General features: G+C 38.4%; 2 protein-coding genes across 2 annotated transcripts; both read left to right on the top strand.

Annotated features, from left to right (window-relative positions):
• The first annotated feature begins 3,453 nt into the window (after window positions 1-3,453).
• LOC148090099 (tripartite motif-containing protein 16-like) lies at window positions 3,454-5,107 on the top strand. The gene has a single exon (XM_087790678.1). The coding sequence runs from the start codon at window positions 3,454-3,456 to the stop codon at window positions 5,008-5,010; it is 1,557 nt and encodes a 518-aa protein (XP_087646804.1). The 3' UTR covers window positions 5,011-5,107.
• A 2,297-nt stretch (window positions 5,108-7,404) lies between these two features.
• prodhb (proline dehydrogenase (oxidase) 1b) lies at window positions 7,405-24,797 on the top strand. Its single transcript, XM_087812216.1, has 14 exons — window positions 7,405-7,759; window positions 8,331-8,524; window positions 9,957-9,970; window positions 10,055-10,174; window positions 11,101-11,165; window positions 11,233-11,349; window positions 11,443-11,516; window positions 12,322-12,409; window positions 12,684-12,776; window positions 13,368-13,517; window positions 15,541-15,716; window positions 19,165-19,263; window positions 22,032-22,120; window positions 23,621-24,797. The coding sequence occupies exons 1-14, from the start codon at window positions 7,430-7,432 to the stop codon at window positions 23,809-23,811; spliced, it is 1,800 nt and encodes a 599-aa protein (XP_087668342.1). The 5' UTR covers window positions 7,405-7,429; the 3' UTR covers window positions 23,812-24,797.
• Window positions 24,798-25,585: the final 788 nt, after the last annotated feature.

Below are 25,585 nucleotides of genomic sequence, written 5' to 3'. Positions count from 1 at the left end.
AATAAATGGAATAAAATATTTGTATCGTTAATCAGAACGCAAAATTAAATTATAATTACATTGTAAATTGTATTTGTTAAAATAAAAAATAAAATAAAATTGTGAAGAATTATGTTTGCAATACATTCTTTCTTCATCTATTTTCATCCTTTAAAATACATGTTATACCACACACACACACACACACACACACACACACACACACACACACACACACACACACACACACACACACACACACACACACACACACACACACACACACACACACACACACACACACACACACACACACACACACACACACAAATAAAATGTACTTACTTAAACTTAAGTGCACACACAGGTGCAAACACGTACACACACTCAAGCACACACACACACACACACGACCACGGGTTTAATCAACAAAGTCACCAGCGACAACATTGTATACATGTTTATATGTGTGTGTTTGTGTGTCTTAGATAATCAAGGTGTGTTGAAGTCATTGTCGAGATCATCATGTCTTTCGGGGAAGTTTGATAATATGTGGATCAACATGTCAGATCAGATTGAAGCAGCATCATGTGACTGAGAGGATAAAAGTGTTCACCTGTGAAGGAGCGTTTGATAGTTGATCTGAGATCTTGTTGCATCTTAAACTAATGTATAAACTGTAAAACTAATATATAAACTATAAAACTAATGTATAAACTGTAAAACAAATGTATAAACTGTAAAACAAATGTATAAACTGTAAAACTAATGTATAAACTATAAAACTAATGTATAAACTGTAAAACAAATGTATAAACTGTAAAACAAACGTATAAACTGTAAAACAAACGTATAAACTGTAAAACAAATGTATAAACTGTAAAACAAACGTATAAACTGTAAAACAAACGTATAAACTGTAAAACAAATGTATTAACTGTAAAACAAATGTATAAACTGTAAAACAAACGTATAAACTGTAAAACAAACATATAAACTATAAAACAAATGTATAAACTGTAAAACAAATGTATAAACTGTAAAACAAACATATAAACTGTAAAACAAATGTATAAACTGTAAAACAAACGTATAAACTGTAAAACAAACATATAAACTGTAAAACAAATGTATAAACTGTAAAACAAACGTATAAACTGTAAAACAAACATATAAACTGTAAAACAAATGTATAAACTCTAAACAAAAATGAGAAAAAAAACTCTTAAACAAATGTACACACACACACACACACACACACACACACACACACACACACACACACACACACACACACACACACACACACACACACACACACACACACACACACACACACACACACACACACACACACTCAAAACCACATACACACATACACAGTAAAACATACTTACTTACTTAAACTTAAGTGCACACACAGGTGCAAACACGTAGACACACTCAAGCACACACACACACACACACACACACACACACACAACCACGGGTTTAATCAACAAAGTCACCAGCGACAACATTGTATACATGTTTATATGTGTGTTTGTTTGTGTGTCTTAGATAATCAAGGTGTGTTGAAGTCATTGTCGAGATCATCATGTCTTTCGGGGAAGTTTGATAATATGTGGATCAACATGTCAGATCAGATTGAAGCAGCATCATGTGACTGAGAGGATAAAAGTGTTCACCTGTGAAGGAGCGTTTGATAGTTGATCTGAGATCTTGTTGCATCTTAAACTAATGTATAAACTGTAAAACTAATATATAAACTATAAAACTAATGTATAAACTGTAAAACAAATGTATAAACTGTAAAACAAATGTATAAACTATTAAACAAATGTATAAACTGTAAAACAAATATATAAACTATAAAACTAATGTATAAACTGTAAAACAATTGTATAAACTGTAAAACAAATGTATAAACTATTAAACAAATGTATAAACTGTAAAACAAATGTATAAACTATAAAACTAATGTATAAACTGTAAAACAATTGTATAAACTGTAAAACAAATGTATAAACTGTAAAACAAATGTATAAACTATTAAACAAATGTATAAACTGTAAAACAAATGTATAAACTATTAAACAAATGTATAAACTGTAAAACAAATGTATAAACTATTAAACAAATGTATAAACTGTAAAACAAATGTATAAACTATAAAACTAATGTATAAACTGTAAAACAAATGTATAAACTGTAAAACAAATATATAAACTATAAAACTAATGTATAAACTGTAAAACAAATGTATAAACTGTAAAACAAATGTATAAAATCAAAAACAAATGTATAAACTTAAAAAAAAATATTTTACAAACTATTAAAAATGTACAAACTCTTAAACAAATGTATAAACTCTAAAAAAAATATACAAACTCTTAAAAAAATGTATAAACTCTAAAAAAAACAAAAAAAACCTCTTAAACAAATGTATAAACTCTTAAACAAATGTATAAAGTGTAAAACAAATGTATAAACTGTAAAACAAACAAACACAAACCAGACGCACTGATGACTCATCTGTTCCGATGACGTCACTGAACTTAATAAAACGATTAAATCTCCTCATTAAAGTGTTATTTAGATCTTTGAAAAAACTAATATACATATAAAAACGTGTATATAATATATATAAAGCTCACGATGTTAAAACACGGAGAAAATAACATTCTTTACGTTTTACTTTTTATTGCGATGAATGAACAAAATACTCTAAACAAGAAACATTACATTCAAGTGGTTTATAAATAAAATAATAAATCAATAATAAATGGAATAAACTATGTGTATCGTTAATTAAAAAGGAAAATTAAATTATAATAACATTGTAAATTGTATTTGTTCAAATAAAAAATAAAAAAAAATTGTGAAGATTTATGTTTGCAATACATTCTTTCTTCATCTATTTTCATCCTTTTAAATACATGTTATACTACACACACACACACACACACACACACACACACACACACACACACACACACACACACACACACACACACACACACACACACACACACACACACACACACAGTAGTCACGCACACACACACATACGCACACACAAATGGGCACAAAAACTCAAGCACGCAAACACACAAACACTCAAGTACACACACACACACTCAACCACATACACACATACACAGTAAAACATACTTACTTACTTAAACTTAAGTGCACACACAGGTGCAAACACGTACGCACACTCAAGCACACACACAACCACGGGTTTAATCAACAAAGTCACCAGCGACAACATTGTATACATGTTTATATGTGTGTGTGTTTGTGTGTCTTAGATAATCAAGGTGTGTTGAAGTCATTGTCGAGATCATCATGTCTTTCGGGGAAGTTTGATAATATGTGGATCAACATGTCAGATCAGATTGAAGCAGCATCATGTGACTGAGAGGATAAAAGTGTTCACCTGTGAAGGAGCGTTTCAGTCGCAGAGACATGGAGAAGATTAGAGTTGATCTGAGATCTTGTTCCATCTGTCTGGATCTACTGAAGGATCCAGTCACTCTTCCCTGTGGACACAACTACTGTAAGACCTGTATTGAAGGTCACTGGCAGGACAAGAACATCTACGAGTGTCCTCAGTGCAGACGGAGCTTCAGCGAGAGACCTGTCCTCCAGAAGAACACTGTGTTAGCAGAGTTAGTGGAGGAGCTGAAGAAGACTGGAGCAGCTGAGGACCTCTGCTCTGCTGGACCTAAAGATGTGGTCTGTGACGCCTGCACTGGGAGGAAGATGAAAGCCCTCAAGTCCTGTCTGATGTGTCTGGTCTCCTACTGTGACCTTCACCTCCAGACACATCGAGAAGCTCCGGCCTTCAGGAGACACAAGCTGGTCCAGCCGTCCAAGCATCTGCAGATGATCTGCCCTCAACACGAGGAGGAGAAGAAGATGTTCTGTCGTTCTGATCAGCAGCTCATCTGCCATCTCTGTGCTGAGGACCAACACAAAGATCATGTCATCGTCTCGGCGGCAGCAGAGAGGAGGGAGAGGGAGAAAGACGTGGATCAGAGTCGAGGAAGGATCCATCAGAAGATCCAGAAGAGAGAGAAGGAAGTGAAGCTGCTCCAGCAGGAGGACAAGAACATCAGAGTCTCTGCTGATGAAGCAGTGAAGACCAATCAAGAGACCCACGACCAGATGTTTCAGATGATCAGATCTCGGCAGAAGACCGAAGCCGCTCGAGTCCGAGGACTTCAGGTGCAGCTGGAGCAGGAGATCTCTGAGCTGAAGAAGAAAGATGCTGAGCTGCAGCAGCTGTCACTCACCGACAGTCACAGCGTCTTCCTGAAGAACTGGACCTCACTCTCAGAGGTCAGTGAAGACTGGACTTCCTCCACGACCCTTCAGCAAACTCACTGTCGCTTCGAGGAAGTAACTGAAGCCGTGTCAGCCTGCAGAGACCTAGTCCAGGACCTTCTGACAGACACGTGGACCGACATCTCACTGATGATCCATCCAGAGAGAGAGCAGTTCCTCACACACTCACAGGACATCACTCTGGATCCAAACACTGCAGCCTCATGTTTGATGTTGTCTGAAGGAAACAAGAAAGTGACAAACATGGGGAAACATCAGCCTCGTCCTGATCATCCAGACAGATTCCCTGATTCTTTTCAGGTCTTGAGTCAAGAGTCTCTGACTGGACATTGTTACTGGGAGGTGAAGACAAAAGGACATGTTCATGTAGCAGTTTCATACAAGAACATCAGCAGATCAGGAGAAGAATGTTTATTTGGAGAAAATGACAAATCTTGGTGTTTGGATTGTTACGAATCTGGTTGTTCATTTATACACAACAACATCGAAATTATAGTCTCCAGAGTCAAACCCTCCACAGTGGGGGTGTACCTGGATCACTCTGCAGGTCTTCTGTCCTTCTACAGCGTCTCTGAGACCATGACTCTCCTCCACGGAGTCCAGACCAGCTTCTCTCAACCTCTTCATGCTGGCGTCAGGGTTTCATCCTCGTGTGAGTTTGTGAAGCTGAAGTAGACGACAGTGAGATTGTGAGTCTCCAGGAGTGACATGATCACATGAAGCTTCAATGTTTGGATGAAAGTCTCTGAGAACGTTTGTCGTTTGTGCTGCAGTGAAGACACGGTGACGTCATGTGACTTTATTGTCCAGCATCTCTGAATGATTTCGATTCTTACTGATGGTGACGAGAGTGTCTTCTTGTGACTGGAATCTTCTTTAATAAACACCATCATGATCAGACGAGTGTGTTGTTGTTGTTTTTACTGACACAATTCACCTCAACACAACTATAATAATACATAAGAAAATAAAAAAATAGAGACAAAGTTCACTCATGTTAATATGATATGAATCATTTTAATTGTCACATGAATTTTCCTTGACCTGATGGAGTTGACCTTTGACCTCCACCTAAAAAATGTACTGAAAAGTCTATATGATCCTTTTTAAGTGTTGTGCGTGCACACACACACACATTCATGCACACACACGTGCTCACACTTGCAAACAAACAAACATACACACACAAACATTAACAGGCAAACACACAAGCACACACACAAATATTAACACACACAAATATTCATACACTCACACACATATTCACAAACATGCACACGCACAAACCTGCACACATACAGTATATGCACACACACATGCACACACATGCAAACAGTCCTGGCACAAACACCCACACACACTTTCCCACAATCAAACATTCACACACACACACACACATGCACACAGTCACAGAACAAACATTTACACACACACACACACACACCCCCCCCACACACACACACACCTACACACGCACAAACATGCACACGCATGCAAACAGTCCTAGCACAAGCACACACACACGCACAAACATACACACGCATGCAAACAGTCCTAGCACAAGCACACACACATGCACAAACAGAAACTCCCACGATTAAGATGATCGAGTCCATCAAGACGTGAAGTGTTCACAACACAAACACAATCATTGTGCGATCATGAAGACTTTGTTGTATTTTATCAAACCGTCATGTTGTGTGTTTGTTCGTTTTCACGTTGATTCCATTGACGACACAAGAGAAGCTTTGAATGTTTGAATGTCGACGCTTGTTTCAGCTGCAGTGTGTCGGCTGGCAGTTGAACCAGCAGATGGCGCTGTCGAGTCAGGCCCGGCTGAAGTCTGTCCTGCAACTGGTACCTGAGGACAGAGTGAGTCCAGCAGCTTGTGAAGCTGGACATGTTTGGTTTCAGTTTTCAAACATCACAAGAACTCATCAGATCCTTGAACCGTCACTCATGAAAACTATGCAAGTGCAGCAAAATATATTGTATCGAATATTATAATAAGATTAATGTATAAATACAGCCCTGGTTTTTATGATTACTTACCTACAAATACTATTACTAATAAATACTGCTAATAATACTACTACTACTAATTTATTTTAATAATTATTTAACAAGTCTAATACATACAAACAATAATCCTACTAATGAATACTTATAATAACTAATAATAATCATATTAATAAATATTACTACTACTACTATTACTACTACAAATGAAAATAATAGTACAAAATACAACCACTATTACTAGTGATTAGAACAACTGCTAGTACTACAACCACTTATAATAATAATAATCATGACAACAAAAAGTACTACTCCAACTATACTACTCCTACCACTATACCCCACCAGTACTACTGCTACTAATTCTAGTTATTTTTTACCTATACTACTGCGAACAATAATTCTAATACATACCAACAACACTACTACTAATAAATACTTCTACTATTAATAATATAACATTTATAAATACTACTCCTATTTCTGATAATACTAATAAATACTACACTACTACTACTACAAAAGAAAATATTACCCCCACTACTACTAGTATTTACTACTACTACAACTGCTACTACGCCTACCACTTAGAATAATAATAATGACAACAAAAAATACTACTTCTACCACCACCACTACTGCTACTAATAACAACTACTACTTCTAATAATAACACTTCAATATTACTTACTTACTTTCTTACTTTTACAAATATTTTTACTACTACTACTACTAATAACTGCTACTACTAATAATAACAACTATGCCTACGACTACTACTATTAATAAAAACAATAATAATAATAATAATTCTAATAAATACTACTTCTACTACTACCTGTGACATTAATGATAATAATATTCACAATAAATATATTGATAATTATCATTTTTATTATAATTTCCGCATCATTTTATGAAGTATGATGGAATATTTGTCGATAAACTGAGTAGTAGTTGTTTCATAGCTAGTCAAGCGTGAGGGAATAGGCTGGTGTTTGTGGGCGGAGTCTCGGAGGTTGTTCAACAGGTGATGTTTCTTTATCTTCACTGTCTTCTCTCTCCTCGAGTCACGATGTTCTGCGTCAGAACCGCTCCGGTCCTCGCTGGAGCGGGCCTGGACTTGCGTCCATACCATCTTCTGACCCGCCGAACCTCAGCCGGTACCGTCGCCCAGCGAAAGGGCAATGGCGCCCCCGCGTTTGCCTCGACAGGCACCAGGGGTTCCTCCCAGCAGAGTCGCGCCGCGGACAGAACCAGAACCAGAACCAGGACCAACCCGCTCATCGTTGACTTTGAGCAGACCCGGGAGGCGTACAAAAGCAAGGACTCGCTGGAACTGTTGAGAAGTTTGGTGGTCTTCAAACTCTGTTCCTATGACGTCCTGGTTGATAAGAACCAAGAGGTAACAACAATAACAACAAAATAACGTTAATTATTAACGATATTTCCCCCAAATATGTCACAGAATTACACAAACAAATCATCTCAGGACAATATTGATGTAATAGCGAATTAATTACAATAGATATATGCTTGTAAATACTGTTTAAAACTAATATATATGTGTGTATTTGTTTTGTTTTTGTCCGTGACTCCTGTAGTATGTTGGTCACAACCTCAGTCAGCTGCTCAGTCTCATGTTTGTTCCTCACACACTTGAACACACAACTCTCAAATTACAGTGAGTTTTTCCAGGCGTGTAAATCAACCGCAGACCTGTCTCCAGCTCAAGTGTTTGGATCTTGTGCCACAAATACTCCTCAAATATACTTTACATTTCCTAAGTGAACTCTTCGTAGAGAAGTCTGTCAAGAATTATTTCACCAATAAAATCAAGAATATTTGGGTGTTGACAAGTTTCCAGATCACCTGCCGTGCTCCTCTCTCCATCCATCAAACTCTGACACTGAACATGAAGTCACAGAATAATCAGATTCATGTAAAATAATCCACATCTTTTCCTCCGTCATCAGATCATGGATCTGGCCCAGAGGATTCTGGGCCGCGGCGTCTTCGAGCACCTCATGAAGATGACGTTCTACGGGCAGTTTGTCGCCGGCGAGGACCACGAGGCCGTGCGTCCGCTGATCCAGAGGAACCAGGCGTTCGGCGTGGGCTCGGTGCTGGACTACAGCGTGGAGGAGGACATCAGCGAGGAGGAGACCAGGTGGACGAGACTCATGTCTTTTAATCGAGTAGATTTGGTTTCATGATGCCATCAGAACATTGAAAGGTTGAATTAATTTTAATTATTTAATATTTTTTATATTTTAATTTCAAATATTTAATATTTGTTTTATTTTAATTTCAGTTATTCAATATTTCTTAATACGAAGCGTTTTAAATTCAGCATAGCAGTGCCACCAGACAAAACCAAATGACCACTGAGTTACTTGATATAATAACTTACTTAAGTCCAGACGTTAAATCAAAGTTGATACTTTGTTCTGAAAATATCTAAACTGATGCAGCAGTGATGACGTCACCTCATCGTTTATGTTTGATCCATTAACTCGGTACTTGTTTGCTTTTGTCTGGTGGCTCTGTTATGATGAATATAAAAGGCTTCGAATCTTTTAATATTGAATTTAAAATGCTTCAATTTTTTTACTACCTAATTTAAAAGGCTTCGAATTTTTTAATATTGCATAATTCAAATTAAAATATAACAAATTTTGAAAAAAATAAATTCAACCAATCAATATTCTGATGGCACTGATATTCTTCTTTCTTTCTTTCTCTCCATCATTTTTATTCTATATTTCCTATCTTTACTTCCTCCATTCTTTCTCTTTTGTTCATTTTTTATACTTTTCCTTCTTTTAAAAAAATATATTTATATCTTTATTTATTTCAATATTTTTTCCTTTCTTTCTTTCTATATATGTCCTTTTATTTATTCTTAATTTCTCTATATCTTTCTCTACCCATGTGTCCGTCCATCCATCCATCCATTAATCCCACAATGCATCAGTCCATCCAACCTACCCATCAATCAATGTATGTAATCATCTACCTTTCCATTCATCAATCTATATTTCAATCTTTCTTTATATCATTCTTTCACTCCATCCTTCCATCTGTCTTTCTTTCACTATTCTGTCCATCTTTCTAATTCAATTCCAGTACATTAGTCTCATCAGTGCTGAATGTTTTTGTCTCGAGGCAAATGTTTGTCATTTAACGATTAATTATTTCCAGTGACATCATCATTGTGGCCGAAGTTTCGTTCTCGTCCTCAGCTCGTGTCCAATAGTTTATCTGTGAACTCAGCGGCGATGTTTCACCGCCGAACGAGAGTCCATGTTCTCTGACTTAAAGTCCTGCTGGCATCTCTCATGTCGGCTCATCTGTTGGGATGCGTGAGCTCCCCAGTGTCCAGTGAAGTGTGGGGGGTCAGAGCAGGTCAAGTGTGGTGCGATGCTGCCCCTCAGCGAAGAGGCTGACAGTGGGTCGCTGGAGTATTTAAAGGGTCACTAAATGCAAGTCAACAGGGGCTTCGTCACGAGGCTAAAATGTTTACAAAAGACGACTCACTCTCCACTGTTTGGTTTCCCTGAAAACTCCTTTGACCAATTTCTCTTTTGTTTCCCCGTCAGCTCACAGATCGATGGTAAGCATTTGTGTTTTTTTTTTCTGTCTGACTAATGAATACACTGAGACTCAACTCGGAAATATGCAAATCTTGTCGCCTCAGGAAACGCCGTCAAAAGTAATGAGAAAACAGAAGGACGCGGAGAGATCCAGTATTTTCATCCAGACGAGACCAAGTGCGACCGTCACATGGAGACATTTATGAAGTGCATCAAAGCATCCAGTGAGTACATTGATTTTTAAACACATTCGTTACACCTTGAAAAATAGATTTATGTTTCCATGGCTGGAATTTAAATGGTAAAGGAGGAGAGTTGAAAACAAGACAATAGTGTTTTCTTTCCACTGGAAAGATGTGTCCAACACAATGAGTAATTGTACACAATTACTTACTTACTTACAATTCAATGCAAGACCTCCTAGATAGTAATGTGTTGGTGAAGCTTCATGAAACAGTGTCATGTTGTTCAGAGGTCAGTAGGTGGAGCCATCAGTTTAAAAAATGACGTTTCATTAGAACAGTTCAAAACAAAGGAAAATAGTGCAGAAAAGCCATCTATTGGACTCTGAAAATAATGACACTGTTTCATGAAGCTTCATCAACAGATCACTACCATCTATTGGACTCTGACAATAATGAAACTGTTTCATGAAGCTTCATCAACACATCACTACCATCTAGTGGACTCTGAAGATAATGACACTGTTTCATGAATCTTCATCAACACATCACTACCATCTAGTGGACTCTGAAGATAATGACACTGTTTCATGAAGCTTCATCAACAGATCACTACCATCTAGTGGACTCTGAAGATAATGACACTGTTTCATGAAGCTTCATCAACACATCACTACCATCTAGTGGACTCTGACGATAATGACACTGTTTCATGAAGCTTCATCAACACATCACTACCATCTAGTGGACTCTTAAGATAATGACTTTGTTTTATGAAGCTTCATCAACATATCACTACCATCCAGTTGACTCTGAAGATAATGACACTGTTTCATGAAGCTTCATCAACACATCACTACTTCTAGAAATAACATATTTTACAGAACTGATCCCTATATTTCAATTGAGATTGTTTTTATGCTCTATCGTTGCATTTCGTTGAGTTAAGAATAACTCTCTCTTGTTAGGTGGAAGTTCCATTGATGGTTTCTCTGCCATCAAGATGACGGCTCTTGGTCGGCCACAGTTTCTGGTTGGGAAGCTAATGAGCTAATAAACGATCACAACGTTTAAACAAAGATATTTGTGTTTGTTTGTAGCTGCAGTTCTCTGAGATCTTAGTGAAATGGCAGCGATTTTTTAACTTCTTGGCGTTGAAGCAAGGAAAGGGTGACGTGGCACCTCTGGAGCAGAAGCTGGAGCTGAATCAACTGCAGGTTTGTTTGAATCTTGAGTATATATATATATATATATATATATATATATATATATAAAATCTTTATGTATATTTTTTTAATTATCGTATCCAGGAACACCTGACTCAACTGGGAGCAAATGTCGACTTCTGCAACTTGTTTACTGGACCAACAGAAGAATCCTCTGGGTAAGCATGAGGTATCAGGGGAAAGTTATATTTGAAATATCAAAAAAACATTTATTAAAATGAAGTACAAATATTCAACAGGACTAGATACTAATTTACATTTTCTCCTTTTTTTAAATGCAGTTTCATGGGACAAAACATTCACAAAAAGCATTCCTTTTACTCTTTGGCATTATTATTATGAAGATTAAAGTTTGAAAACACAGAAAAAATTTTTTAAAAGGAATTTTGCTACTAATGAGAATGGAATACAAGTTTCTGAAGTGGATAAAAGCCATACAGGTTGGGAAAAACCATCTTGTATCTAGATCCAGATCAACACCTAACTAACCAAAAGAAAAACAGTTCCCAAAACATTATCTCCTGAGATATATAACTACTATATATTATTATATATTAGGGGTTATGGGTCAGAGGTTAAAGTTAGGAGATGGGGTTAGAAAAAGGGTTAATTTAAGGTTAGGTTTAGGGTTTGGGTTATTGTTAGGGTTCGGGTTAGTCTTCGTTTTAGTGTTAGTGTACGGGTTAGGGTAAGATTAAGGGTTAGTGTTAAGGCTAGGTTAGGGTTAGGGTTAGGATTGGGATTAAGGTTAGTGTTAGGGGTTATTGTTCGGGTTAAAATTAGGGTTAATGTTAGGGTTTAGTGTTAGAGTTGGAATATAACATTTGAATATATATTCATGTACAACAGAAGAAATATTTGTTCAACATACATGGGACAGTCATGACGCTTCAGTGTTAGATTACTGGTCTGGAAAAGCGCTCTACAAATATAAATGACTCATTACTTCTTCTGCTTCAACAGGGCTATCGACATTCTAGACTGGAACAACATTCTCGATGACAGTCTCAGGTCGAACATATCGGATCATCTTGTCGTCCCTAATGTGCAGGTCAGCGAGGTCACAGAATTTAATTCTCACCTGGTCTCTCCTCGGCCAAAATCTGACATAGTCACAGTGTTAAATGTTACTATTTCGAACTATTTCTGTCTTTCTCTTAAGTTTTATTGTTGAGAATAAAGACGTATTATTATTTCCAGCTCTCAAACACATTTCTTGTAGCTTGTAGCTTGACAACAAGCAAATAAATCCTGATCAAATGGACGCTGGGATGAAGAGTCCAGCGGGTCGATTCATTAGCGTCTCACTCCTTCTTGTTTCACAGATTGGTGAGCTGGAACCTCTGCTGAAGGATTTCACACCTGAGGAGCACGGACAGATGAAGAGGATCCGACAGCGAATGGATGAACTGGCAAAGGTGAGTCCAGCAGGGGGCTCAGCCAAAGTAATCTGTAAATCAACACAATTTTTATGAGCAAAGGGTCAGTTGTTTTTACTGGTCAGTGTCAGAAAATGTTCCACTAGGTTTGACGTATCCATGACTGATCCTTTCTTGTAAGGAATTATTGACAATTTTGGGATTAGAAATTGATGATATTTTATCACTCAATTCAGGATTTTGTTGAGCTACCGGCTAGCTAACGCTGAGACACTGCATTTCCTGCCCACGACAACGTTTGCCAGACTTTGTGACCCTGGTCTGGAAAAGCGCTATATAAATACAAATTACTTACTTACTTACTTACTACCTTTGCTCTCTCATCAACATTAACGTTGTTCACCAAAAAAACCCACGAAACATCTTTCTGAGTGAATCAACTTTGAGGTTTTAACTTTCATGTGTTGTCACTTGATCAAAAGTGGAAGCAGGACTTTATTTTTATCCCAGATCCAGGAACCCTTGATGCTCTGTACAAGAACTATTGTTGCTCCACAGCTTGATATAAATAAATACCAGCTTGAACTGAAGGATCTGTGAATGTCTTTTGATCATTTTTTGGGGTTTCAGCATGCTGTGGACAATGGGGTTCGTCTGATGGTGGATGCCGAGCAGACGTACCTCCAGCCGGCCATCAGCAGACTGACCTTGGAGATGCAGAGAAGCTACAACAAAGAAGACAAGCCTGTCATCTTCAATACTTACCAGTGCTACCTGAAGGTCAGAGTCACAAATGGACAACTCATGTGCAGCAATGAGGCGTGTTTGTTGTTGAAATAGTTCAACTATTTGAGGAAAACTAAGGAACCCCTGAGGGAACATGGACAATAAAAAGTCAATAAAGGATAATGAGTAGTTGTAAAAGAGCTTTTAGAAAACCTCTTGAGATGTTTTTCGTTATGATGTTTATCGAAAGACGTCCAATGTGTTCACTGTTTAGTCCAATTGAGTACAAGGAAATACAATGGGTTCTTGATTCAAGATACAACTATTGGATACGTGGGAAACACCTCCAGTAAGTTATAGTGATGTATTGGTGAAGCTTCATGAAACAGTGTCATTATCTTCAGAGTCCACTAGATGGTAGTGATGTGTTGATGAAGCTTCATGAAACAGTGTCATTATCTTCACCGTCCACTAGATGGTAGTGATGTGTTGATGAAGCTTCATGAAACAGTGTCATTATCTTCAGAGTCCACTAGATTCTAGTGATGTGTCGATGAAGCTTCATGAAACAGTGTCATTATCTTCACCGTCCACTAGATGGTAGTGATGTGTTGATGAAGCTTCATGAAACAGTGTCATTGTCTTCAGAGTCCACTAGATGGTAGTGATGTGTCGATGAAGCTTCATGAAACAGTGTCATTATCTTTAGAGTCCACTAGATGGTAGTGATGTGTTGATGAAGCTTCATGAAACAGTGTTATTATCTTCAGAGTCCACTAGATTGCGCCCTACCACTATTTTCAACAACAACTATTCTATTGAAACCTCTGAACAACATGAGACTGTTTCATGATGCTTCACCAGCACATCACTAGTAAATAATAACTAGAAGAGGACATCTTCAACATGAAGTCTTTTCCAAGTTGGAGTTTTATTTGAGATATTTTCTCTTCGGGAATCGCTCTTGAGTCTCAAGAATATCCTCTATTGTCTAGCCATATATGACAAAACGCTTATGACGATCTACGGAGGCTCATAAAAAGTGAAGGATCATGATAAAAGGTTTTGATGAACAGAAGTCAATTTCATCATAATATTGTAACTTCTCCAGGTGGTTTTATTTCTTCCATATCCCACTCTGTAGAAAACAAGTGGCAGCTTTGTGACTGTCAACATAACATTCTCCTGACATTTCTCGGGTATGTATTCAGAGTCTTGCTCAGTTCTCTGACCTGGAGCAGAAGGCCAGGAACTCTTAGAGTAACTGGACATCTTACAAACAATCCTGCTGACAGACTTTCTCCTGGTACACCTAGATGGACTGGGAGTCATCCGATACATGACAAAGATTCTGACGCAGGACAATCTGGGCCAGAAAATTAGTCGATGAATAAAGTAAAAAACATGTAGTTCAGGTTTATGCCACGTTAAAGATAAACTAATGACCAACTCTCCTGACTCACATGTTGAAGTCTTCCTCTCCAAGATGCAGTAAGTCCCTCATCATGACCACTGATCACTCTATAAAGTTGCTCTGAAATCTGGGCGAACAAGAGGTTACAAGAGTCCATTATGACGTAATAATGGCTTCACTCCTCCTCCAGCCAGATGTTATCATGCCCCGCTTTTTTTATACAGCGAGGCCGTTGGAGGTGGAGACTGCCAGAATTAATGACGCACGGTGACACACCTCCTTGCTTGACCAATCACAGCAGAGTGGGTGTGGTTATGGTCAACAAGATTTTATCTCCAGAAAAACCCAGTGTTTTCAGTGGGCGGAGCTGAAGATCATTTTCTAATGTCAATATTTAAATGAAAAGAGAGTTTTGTACAAACACACACTGATGATACTATAGAGTCACACATCACAACAACACACACACACTGATGATACAATAGAGTCACACATCACAACAACACACACACACTGATGATACAATAGAGTCACACATCACAACAACACAAACATGCAAACTTTAGTTGTACTTTTACTAAAACTACTGATGAAAACTTAACTTCTTTGGAAGAGTTTCTCACGGTTTATCTTTGAAATTCACAGTGAATATAATCTTGACAGGACGCGTACGACAACGTCACAGCGGACCTGGAGTTGTCTCGACGAGAGGGCTGGCACTTCGCTGCCAAGCTGGTTCGAGGAGCCTACATGTATCAGGAGCGCGACAGGGCCAAGGAGCTGGGCTACGAAGACCCCATCAACCCGGACTATGAGACCACTAACAGAATGTACCACAGGTCAGACACTACACACTTCGGTGAGACGAACACAACGTTCCAACTGCAAACATCTCATGACAACAAACTAGCATCACAGTTTCAAATCTTGTATGTTTATAATATACACAATACAACACAAAATTAAACATTTATGTAAAGCAGTAGGTGTGTGTAGTTGTCTTTACTTTCATTTCTTAAAGACTCACAAATTGCTCGACAATATATCTTGAGAATGATCATGTAGCCTACTCACCCTTCAGTGTTTTCAGGGGGGGGTCATAGGTCCACTCCATCAGGTCAAGTTGGGCTAATGAAATGTAAATCTTATGTATTAAATAACAAGTTACAAAGATGTCCTAGAATTTAAGATAATTGTAAGGGGATGGAAGACCCCCCTGGAAATTCAAATAGGTCCACTTTTTATTAGTTAAAATCTTAACATACTTAGTTAGCGAGATTTCCTAGAATTAAAGTTAATTGCAAGTGGGTTAGTTTAAAACCCCTCTGAAGACTCAAACATGTTCAATTCCGATGAAACTAAAGCCATGATTTATTCATATTATATAAGCTTGATTTCCAAATTTCAGCTCTTTCTGTTAATTGTAAAGGGGGCACAAAGGGGGTCAGAAGACACCCATAGATATTAATAACGTTTTACCTTACCTTACCTTACCTTAGATATCCAACTCTCTCCATGTTTCAACGAGCATTATTAAGAATATATTAAATGAAAATGATTGTCATAGTTTCAGCAATCGTAAGATCAATAATCCAACAGTTTTTGGGTTCTTTGGTTTTCAAACTGTAACATGTGAGCACACTAGGGCTGCACGATATTGGAAATAAGTGTGAGATTTGATATTGGTGTCTTGAATATCGATATTAATGCGATATTTTTTCCTTCACCTAAAAATGTAGCCGCGTTCATGCGCATCCTTACGCAGGAGTGAGTACTGTAGTGAAGGTCCGGGGGTTTATAGAAGGAAAACGATGATATTTCCCTTTTGTTTATTTCCGCGCATCGGTGTCGACACGATCGTAGAAAAATATAACTTATAACGCTCAGTCTCGCCTGACTTGCATGTGTTTCCTGCGAAACTGAGCGACATCAGAGAGGAGCCGCCGGCGCGTCGTGATATCACCAAATCAATAATAAATCCACCTCCTTGTACACGCACACATAACACTTTATAAATGACGCTAACAACTTAGCTCGTTAGCATACGGTGAAGACGGACAGGTTTACACTTGTTTGGAAGTTCACGATCTTATAAGAAATATAATTTACAATATGTTGCTTTAACAAAGGAGGTTGAAAGAGACGAGTGACTGGATCACTAGTGTTTGACTAGATCATAAGTTAGTTTTACTTCCGTGTATATACTGAACCAATCTAAGTCAGCAAGACGCGTTGCCATAGCAACCGAGCCTAGCAAGCTGCGCCGCACAGTTCACAGACAGACGGAGACGTAAACGACAACGAGACATAGAAGTACAAATTGACAACATTACAGAACGTGACACTGATTGGTCAAAGTGTACATTTAAGAAATGCTTGATTTATACAATAACACATTATAAGTGATTGCACATGTTTTGGATGCATACCACACGTGCCAATATCGCAATATCGATATTTTTTGGATACATCGTGCAGCCCTAGATCACATGTGTGATCTTTCAGGTAGTATGATATGATTTGAAGATTAACAGGGTACGTCTTTGGAAACTAAAACATAGTTTATTCCATGATTGTAAACTCTTATATTGTGGTCCACTCTTCTACCCACACAGAGATATAGAAAAGATATAGAGTATATAATGCAAATATGTCTTCAGTCCAGAAACCACTGAACACATCAGTCTTTGTTGTGTTTGCCTTCTGTCGACTCTTCTGGGTCCAAACGTCTGGGATCTGAAACCGTTCGGATTCCCGTGTCTCGCTTGCAAAAGCCGACAGTTTAAAACTAAAAGAGCCACAAACTCTAACAAGTGCCTTCTGCTGTCTGAACTGGCAACGGTCCAGCCACAAGCTCGTGATAATGAACAGCAGAGGGACTCCTGGGTTCAAGAGGTCCTCCCGAGATTTAAGACTTTGCCTACAGTTTGATTTAAAACGCGAGTGAGAAGAACTCCACGGCTCTCCCGACTCGCCCGAAGATAAGGCAGCTGATAGAAATCACCCTTCGGGGATCAATTTGATTCACGCAGGAAAGAAAGACTCAAAACTGCTCCTTCTCTCGCCGCGGTACAGTTTTAAGTTGAGATGATGAGCTGCAGCGCAGTAGGAGGCCAGAGTTGAAACATGGAAATGATGGAAAGATGCGCGAAGACGCCACCAAATGAGGAAGTTGTGAAACGGCGTGATGTTCCAGACAGACTCTCTTACTGTAAATTCCTTCTCAAATGCTATTTAACAGCTTACACAGGGAAGTTCCAGAATTGGTCGATTCCCTTTTGGCATTTTTAGAACTTTGATGGATTGATAAATCAGGAACTGAGGTCTTGTGCTGGTTTTGTTTCTGTTACCAGCATGTGGTGAAATGACTTCTCCTTGTCACAAGCGTTCACAAGACATTTGCTAAATTTGTCTAATTTTAATGTATTTAATTTCACTTCATGTACAATGTTAAATATTGTAGCATTAGCTCCTTCACTTTTATCATTAGCCAACTTTACGTTACTTGTTTTTTTTGTATTTGATTGGGACAAAATGTCTTGTTCTTGATCATCCCAGGATATATTTTAGAGTTGGTTCGTACTTACTTAAAGTTTTAATCTATCTATCTATCTGTCCGTCTATCCATCCATCTATCCATCCATCTATCCATCTATCCATCTATCCATCTATCCATCTATCCATCTATCCATCCATCTATCCATCTATCTATCTATCTATCTATCTATCTATCTATCTATCTATCTATCTATCTATCTATCTATCTATCTATCTATCTATCTATCTATCTATCTATCTATCTATCTATCTATCTATCTATCTATCTATCTATCTATCTATCTATCTATCTATCTATCTATCTATCTATCTATCTATCTATCTATCTATCTATCTATCTATCCATCTATCCATCTATCCACCTATCCATCTATCCATCTATCCATCTATCCATCTATCCATCTATCCATCTATCCATCTATCCATCTATCCATCTATCCATCCATCCATCCATCCATCCATGTGGTCTAGTGTTTTAAAACTAAAGCTCAGTGAATTCAATGTTCTGAGTCAGCGATTCCTGGATCATAACAGCGGATTTTATAGACTCATGTGAAATGATCTCCTTGGCAGAGGTATGCCCCATCTCAATGCTTTACAAGTACTAATGTGTTTATTTTTCTTGCTGTATAAATACTTTAGATATTTCCTTTAAGATAAATTGGACTGATGTTACTTCATTTCCATCATGTTAATTCTTGACAATTTCTAACCATGTTTGTTTTGAAGGTGTCTCGATCATGTTCTCGACGAGATCGCCTCCAACAGGACGTCCAACGTGATGGTGGCGTCCCACAACGAGGACACAGTGAAACGCACTCTACACAGGTAAACTGCCAGAACTAGTGCCTCCCCCCCCATGAATGAGAGTCAATTAATTTACTAGTCAACTAGTCAAAGTCTTTATGTCAAATGTATTCACTACCTTTTCTAAACTGGACCTTAATACTTGACTAATGGGAGATAATTGTTCTTACTAGTATCACAGACACTCTAGTCAACTAGTCAGGATTTTTATTACTTGTTAACTTGTATACAGTTGATTCTCCTCTCAAGTTTAAATGCTACATTTGATGAGGCAACATGTTAACTAGTGAACTAGTGCAAAACAGGATTATATCAAATGAGCTAATAGGAAACCTCAGTTCATGTTCTTTCAATATCATTGTTAGCTTTTATTATAACTAGTATTATGACTTTCACTAGTTAACTAGTACACTTTCACGCCCACTATTTTACTGATGCTGCTCCAAAATGGTTAATACGGAACAAGTCAATTTTGTACAGTTACTTGTTCACTAGCTAACATATGTTTGGTAAACATAGGTACTAGTAAGTAAGTAAGTAAGTAAGTAATATTTATTTATATAGCGCTTTTCGAGACCAGGGTCACAAAGCGCTTAGACAATCAAAACAATACTCAAAACAGTACATACTTTAAAGATCAAGATAATACTGAGAACAACACAGGAGTTCGAGAAATTCAAGGAAAAGCCTGAACAAATAGAAACGTCTTAAGATGTTTCTTAAAGGAGTCAGTAGATCATCAAGCGCAAAGAGAGAGAAGATCGTTCCAAAGCTTAGGAGCAACAGCCTGAAAAGATTTCTCTCCTCTGGTCCTGAGCCGTGTGCGTGGAACAATAAGTAGATTCTGATCCACAGACCTGAGAGCCCGAGCTGGGGTGTAAGGCTGGATCAGATCAGTGATGTAAGGAGGAGCCTGACCATGAATAGCTCTGAAAGTAAGAACCAGAATTTTAAAGTTGATCCTGAAAGAAACTGGAAGCCAGTGAAGAGTTTTAAGGATCGGAGAAATGTGAGTTCTTCTACTAGAGCGGGTTAGAATTCTCGCTGCAGAGTTCTGAATCAACTGCAGACGAGACAAGATCCTTCTTGTTAAGACATGAAAACAAACTGTTACAATAGTCCAGACGAGAAGAAACAAACGCATGGATTACAAGCTCCAGATCATGTTCCGACAACATTTTCCTAAGTTTAGAGATTTTTCTCAGTTGAAGGAAACAGTTTCTGGTCAGTTTTCTTCAGTGTTGAACTAGAGACATGTCTTTATCAAATACAACACCCAGGTTTCTCAGGCTCAGTTTGACAGACTGACCTAAGTCACCCAAGTACTGACTCAACCCTGGAATCTTATCATCAGGAGCAATCACCAGAGTTTCAGTTTTGTCCACATTTAGCTGTAAAGTGTTTTCACTCATTGTTTGATTTCTAGCAAACAATTGACTAAGCTGTTCAGCCTCTGGGGCTCAGTTGGATCAAAAGAGCAGTAGAGCTGGATGTCATCAGCAAAAATGTGATAAGAAACATCTGGAAATCTCTGAATGATTTTACCGGGGGAATCAAGTACAGCAAAAACAATAAAGGACCCAGAACAGAACCTTGAGGGACTCCACACAACAGATCTGCCGATTCAGACCTCATTTGATTGACACATACACTAAAACTGCGCCCAGAAAGGTAAGATGAGAACCATTCTAACACAGACCCAGACAGTCCCACTTCATCCCTTAGTCTTCTCAGCAGGATCTGGTGATCAACTGTGTCAAATGTTAACTAGTGCACTAGTTAACATTCTGGATCTAAATAGTTGCCGAGTAAACATACTGGATCGGTATATAGTGGACGAGTAAATATATTGGATCGCAGTAGTTAATTAGTAAACATATAGGATCATACTAGTTAACTAGTAAGGACAAAAATGGCTTTAACTAGTTAACTAGTGACTAGTCAACCCTTGCGTTATCTAAGGGACCTTGTCCCAGCGACAACACAAGGGATACCACAAACACATTTGTTTTCTGGCCTTCAGGTCACCTTGATCCCGAGATAACACAAGGGTTAACAAATGACCGTTGTATCCTTCACTAGTACACTTAAAATATATAACAACATCAATTCACTAGTAAACATATTGATTAATCTTGTCTACTAATAATGACAACTAGATATCGACTGAGCATATTGAAATTCACTAGTTAACAAGTAAGCATTGTAGCTTCACTAGTCAACTAGTCAGATAAAACTACATGTACTAGTTCACTAATAAACATATTGGTTCAAACTAGTTCACTAGCAAGGGCAACTAGATATCTAGCGAGCATACTGGAATTCACTAGTTAACGAGAGAGCATTGTAGCCTTCACTAGTAAACTAGTTAAATAAAACTTGATGCACTAGTTAACTAGTAAACAAATTGGCAAAAATGGCTGGATATAGTTATTTAGTGAGCGGTTTAGCGTCCACTTGTAAAATATTTAAATAAAATAACGAATAGTAAAATGGACTAGTACCAGTTCACTAGTGAGCCTCATTCAGATTTTATTAGTTCACGTGTCAGAGTTTTTGCAACCATTACTCAACTACTGTGTTTTTGAAGATGTGATTTCAAGAATGTGGAAAAAATCCTCACTCAGGTTCATCTGGTCTTTGTCAGTGTGACGTCACATCACAGGATTTGTTAAATAACGTATTGAAGAAAATACATCGCAACGTTCTGTGCTTCATGGCGGTCGCATCAACAACTTGATCCTCTCACGTCGTGTCGGTACAAAACGTCTTTTGTTTGTGTGCATCAGGATGAGCGAGCTGGGTCTCCTGCCCACCGAGAACATGGTGTACTTCGGTCAACTGCTGGGCATGTGCGACCAGATCAGTTTCCCACTGGGTAAGAAAAACGCACAAACACGTCCGAACAACACGCAGGTTCTGCACTTCATCATCGTGTGGATTATTTTAGACCTCTGCGGTATCCGTTGACCTCGGTCTTCTGGGAGCCAGCCTAGAGCTGGAGAGAGAAAAAAAACCCTTTTATTAGCTCCCGAGAGGTTATTGGGTTGCAAACGAACTGTGGTTCACATCCAGAAGTCAGTTTTCAGGCTTCAGGGGAGGACATGAAAGAGACAGGAGGTATTGATGACTTGTCAACGTGACTCCATCTTGTCGGCGATCGCTGCTTCGCTTGTCATTCATCCGCCGCGTTCGCCGGCAAGTCTGCACTAATAAGAGGCTTCGATTGGAAAAGACTAAATAAATCATTTTGTGACCAACAACATCGACTGAAGCCAGAGTCAGAAAACACTTTAGAAAGAAAAATAAATGATTCTCAGATAGTCATGGATATACAAGACATTTAAGACGATCATTTTACGTAAAGAAAGGTGATCTGTTGATGAAGCTTCATGAAACAGTGTCATTATCATCAGAGTCCACTAGATGGTAGTGATGTGTTGATGAAGCTTCATGAAACAGTGTCATTATCATCAGAGTCCACTAGATGGTAGTGATGTGTTGATGAAGCTTCATGAAACAGTGTCATTATCATCAGAGTCCACTAGATGGTAGTGATGTGTTGATGAAGCTTCATGAAACAGTGTCATTATCATCAGAGTCCACTAGATGGTAGTGATGTGTTGATGAAGCTTCATGAAACACTGTCATGTTGTTCAGAGGTCAGTAGGTGGCGCCATCAGTTTAAAAATTATCTTTAATTAGAACAGTTGTTCAAAACAAAGAAATATAGTGCAGAGACGCCATCTAGTGGACTCTTAAGATAATGACACCTTTCATGAAGCTTCATCAACACATCACTACTGTTTCATGAAGCTTCATCAACACATCACTACCATCTAGTGGACTCTGAAGATACTGACACTGTTTCATGAAGCTTCATCAACACATCACTACCATCTAGTGGACTCTGAAGATACTGACACTGTTTCATGAAGCTTCATCAACACATCACTACTGTTCCATGAAGCCTCATCCCAGGGTTGCCTTAAACTTTATATTATATATTTTTGTAATTTGTTTCCACGTCCTCAGAATATGGTCTTTGGATCAGGAGAACCATTAAGGTTCTGGAGGGAAGTGAAACCAGTTGAGGGAACAAGTGTTCAAAACGAAAGTTCAAACTAGTTTTCAGGGCCAGACGGTAAAGAGACAGACCGGGAGGCAAACAGTGTTTGAAAAAACATCAATCACAGATGAAGCCAGCTGAGAGAACCGATGTCAACAGAAGGAGATGGAACTGAAGTGAAGGTCAGCGTGACCTTGCAGGCGGTTAAATCCCATCTTTCTTTTTATCCAATCATATCTTTTCGATCGAAAACTCGATTATCAGGGAAGCATCGAGTGGAAACGTCCCTCTCTTCTCTCACGTGTGCAGGTCAGGCCGGCTTCCCGGTCTACAAGTACGTTCCCTACGGGCCGGTGAGCGAGGTCATGCCATACCTGTCCAGGCGAGCCCAGGAGAATCGCAGCATCATGACGGGAGCCAAGAAGGAGAGGGAGCTGCTGTGGAAGGAGCTCAAACGAAGACTGGCCTCCGGGGAGCTTCGCTCCAGAACAGTGCACTGAAGACAAGAGGAGGGAAAAATGGATGAAAAAAATATGATATTTTTGATAATTCCAAAGAAAACACAGGATTATTTTCATTTCTTTCTTTCTTTTATGATCAACTTGTTTGTTTCGCGGGTTCATCAGTGGCACAATGTTCCTCACAAGTCATAAATATGTAGTATTCATAGATTATGATACAATTAAACGAATGGGACTAAATGGGTAAAAATAAATAATAACAAACAAAAAAGTATTGGTGAGAAAAAAGGGAAGGAAACAAATTAACATATATTTTACATTTGTTTGGGATTTTCTTATTTTTCTAATGAAACTAGTCTAACATTTCATTAGAAAAAGAATCCATCCATCCATCCATCCATCCATCAAATGATCCATCCTTCCATTCATAATTATATTCAGCCATCCATCAATTAATCCATCCATCTATTCATCCATCCATCAATTGATCCATCTATTCATCCATCCATCCATCCATCCATCAATTGATCCATCTATTCATCCATCCATCCATCTTTTAATTAGTAGTTATACCAACTAATTACAAGAAATTAGCTTTAATTGACATTTACTGATCTGTTATCGCCTTTTTTTTCTCTTTCGTGCAGTTGATATTCTTTCATTCACTCTCTCCATCTTCTATGTCTTTCCTCTCTCTATTCACCATCTTTCTTCACTTTTGTATAAAGCGCTGTTTAATCTGCCGAGCATCCTCACAGCTCTTTAAGGAGCCTCCTAAATGTCAAGAGCCTCTGCTCATCCTCTAACTTCTGTGACCAGGCAACAACAATCTCCACCTCAGTGCCAGTGAATACAACATTGATCACTTCATCAGTATTAAGAGTTTTTGAGATGCACGATAGATGAAGAAACATCGCTTGCGTTAGTTAGCGCTGGAAACCGTTTCGTCTTCGTCATTGCATTTGAATTGACCATAAAATCATGTATGTAACGTTCAATAATCAAATAAAAAACATTCAAATATATTTTTTCTTTTGTGTGTTTTATGTGGTTTAATCCATGTTGTTCACCGTCGCGCCGTTTCATCTTCATCCACACTGTTGTCTCTGACCTGTCGACTTATTATTGACACATAATTAGCTTTTGAGTCGAGGACAGCAATAGTTTGCGATAATTACAGTCCTGTCACATTTGTCAGGAGCGGCCGGAGCTCTACTGACCGCCATCTGATTACCCATGATGCCACGCTCAATACAGATCACAGTAATTGGACGCATTAATCATTAACTCAGAAGCAACTTTAATGGCTGTTAAGTTTAACTGAGGCGAAGCTTCACTGAGCCGCCGCTGCCGCCGCCGCCGCTACGTTCTGTCGGTTTAATTAAGAATCAATTTTGATGCGAGATGTTTCGTTGGGCGTGTGTTTGCAAACCAATCCCTACTTACAGTGCGGCAGAGTAACTCTCCGCTAGCTTCTGTTTCAGCAGGTGATTTAGGGGACGGACTGTTTCCTGTTAGAACCTGCTTAGGTTTAAGCTGCAGCGTTAATCTCGGAGCTAATTTGCTTCTCATAATGACTTCTGGCGTGTCGTGTAATACGACGCACAACTTTTATACTCTCCACGCCGGCTTCTGGATCATCCTTTGAGTTTTGATTGTTATTTCTGAATAAGAAACTCTGATGGACAAGTTGCCTTATAGGTTACGATGTCTTAATGAAGCTTCATGATTATACTGTTCACTAGAACTACTGGGTTGATGAGGCCTCATGATAGTGTAGACACTGTATCATGATACGCTGTCTTCCATTTTC

The sequence above is a fragment of the Callionymus lyra genome, chromosome 1 (assembly GCF_982586985.1).
Source record: "Callionymus lyra chromosome 1, fCalLyr1.hap1.1, whole genome shotgun sequence".
Lineage (NCBI taxonomy): Eukaryota > Metazoa > Chordata > Actinopteri > Syngnathiformes > Callionymidae > Callionymus > Callionymus lyra.
Note: the sequence above shows the minus strand (reverse complement) of the source record. Positions and strands in the feature narration are given on the sequence as shown.

Coding starts and splice junctions, on each gene's coding strand:
- LOC148090099 (XM_087790678.1), top strand. CDS start 3,454: ATGGAGAAGATTAGAGTTGATCTGAGATCTTGTTCCATCTGTCTGGAT.
- prodhb (XM_087812216.1), top strand. CDS start 7,430: ATGTTCTGCGTCAGAACCGCTCCGGTCCTCGCTGGAGCGGGCCTGGAC. Junction 10,175..11,100: donor GAAGTGCATCAAAGCATCCA/GTGAGTACATTG, acceptor CTCTCTTGTTAG/GTGGAAGTTCCATTGATGGT. Junction 22,121..23,620: donor CCAGATCAGTTTCCCACTGG/GTAAGAAAAACG, acceptor TCACGTGTGCAG/GTCAGGCCGGCTTCCCGGTC.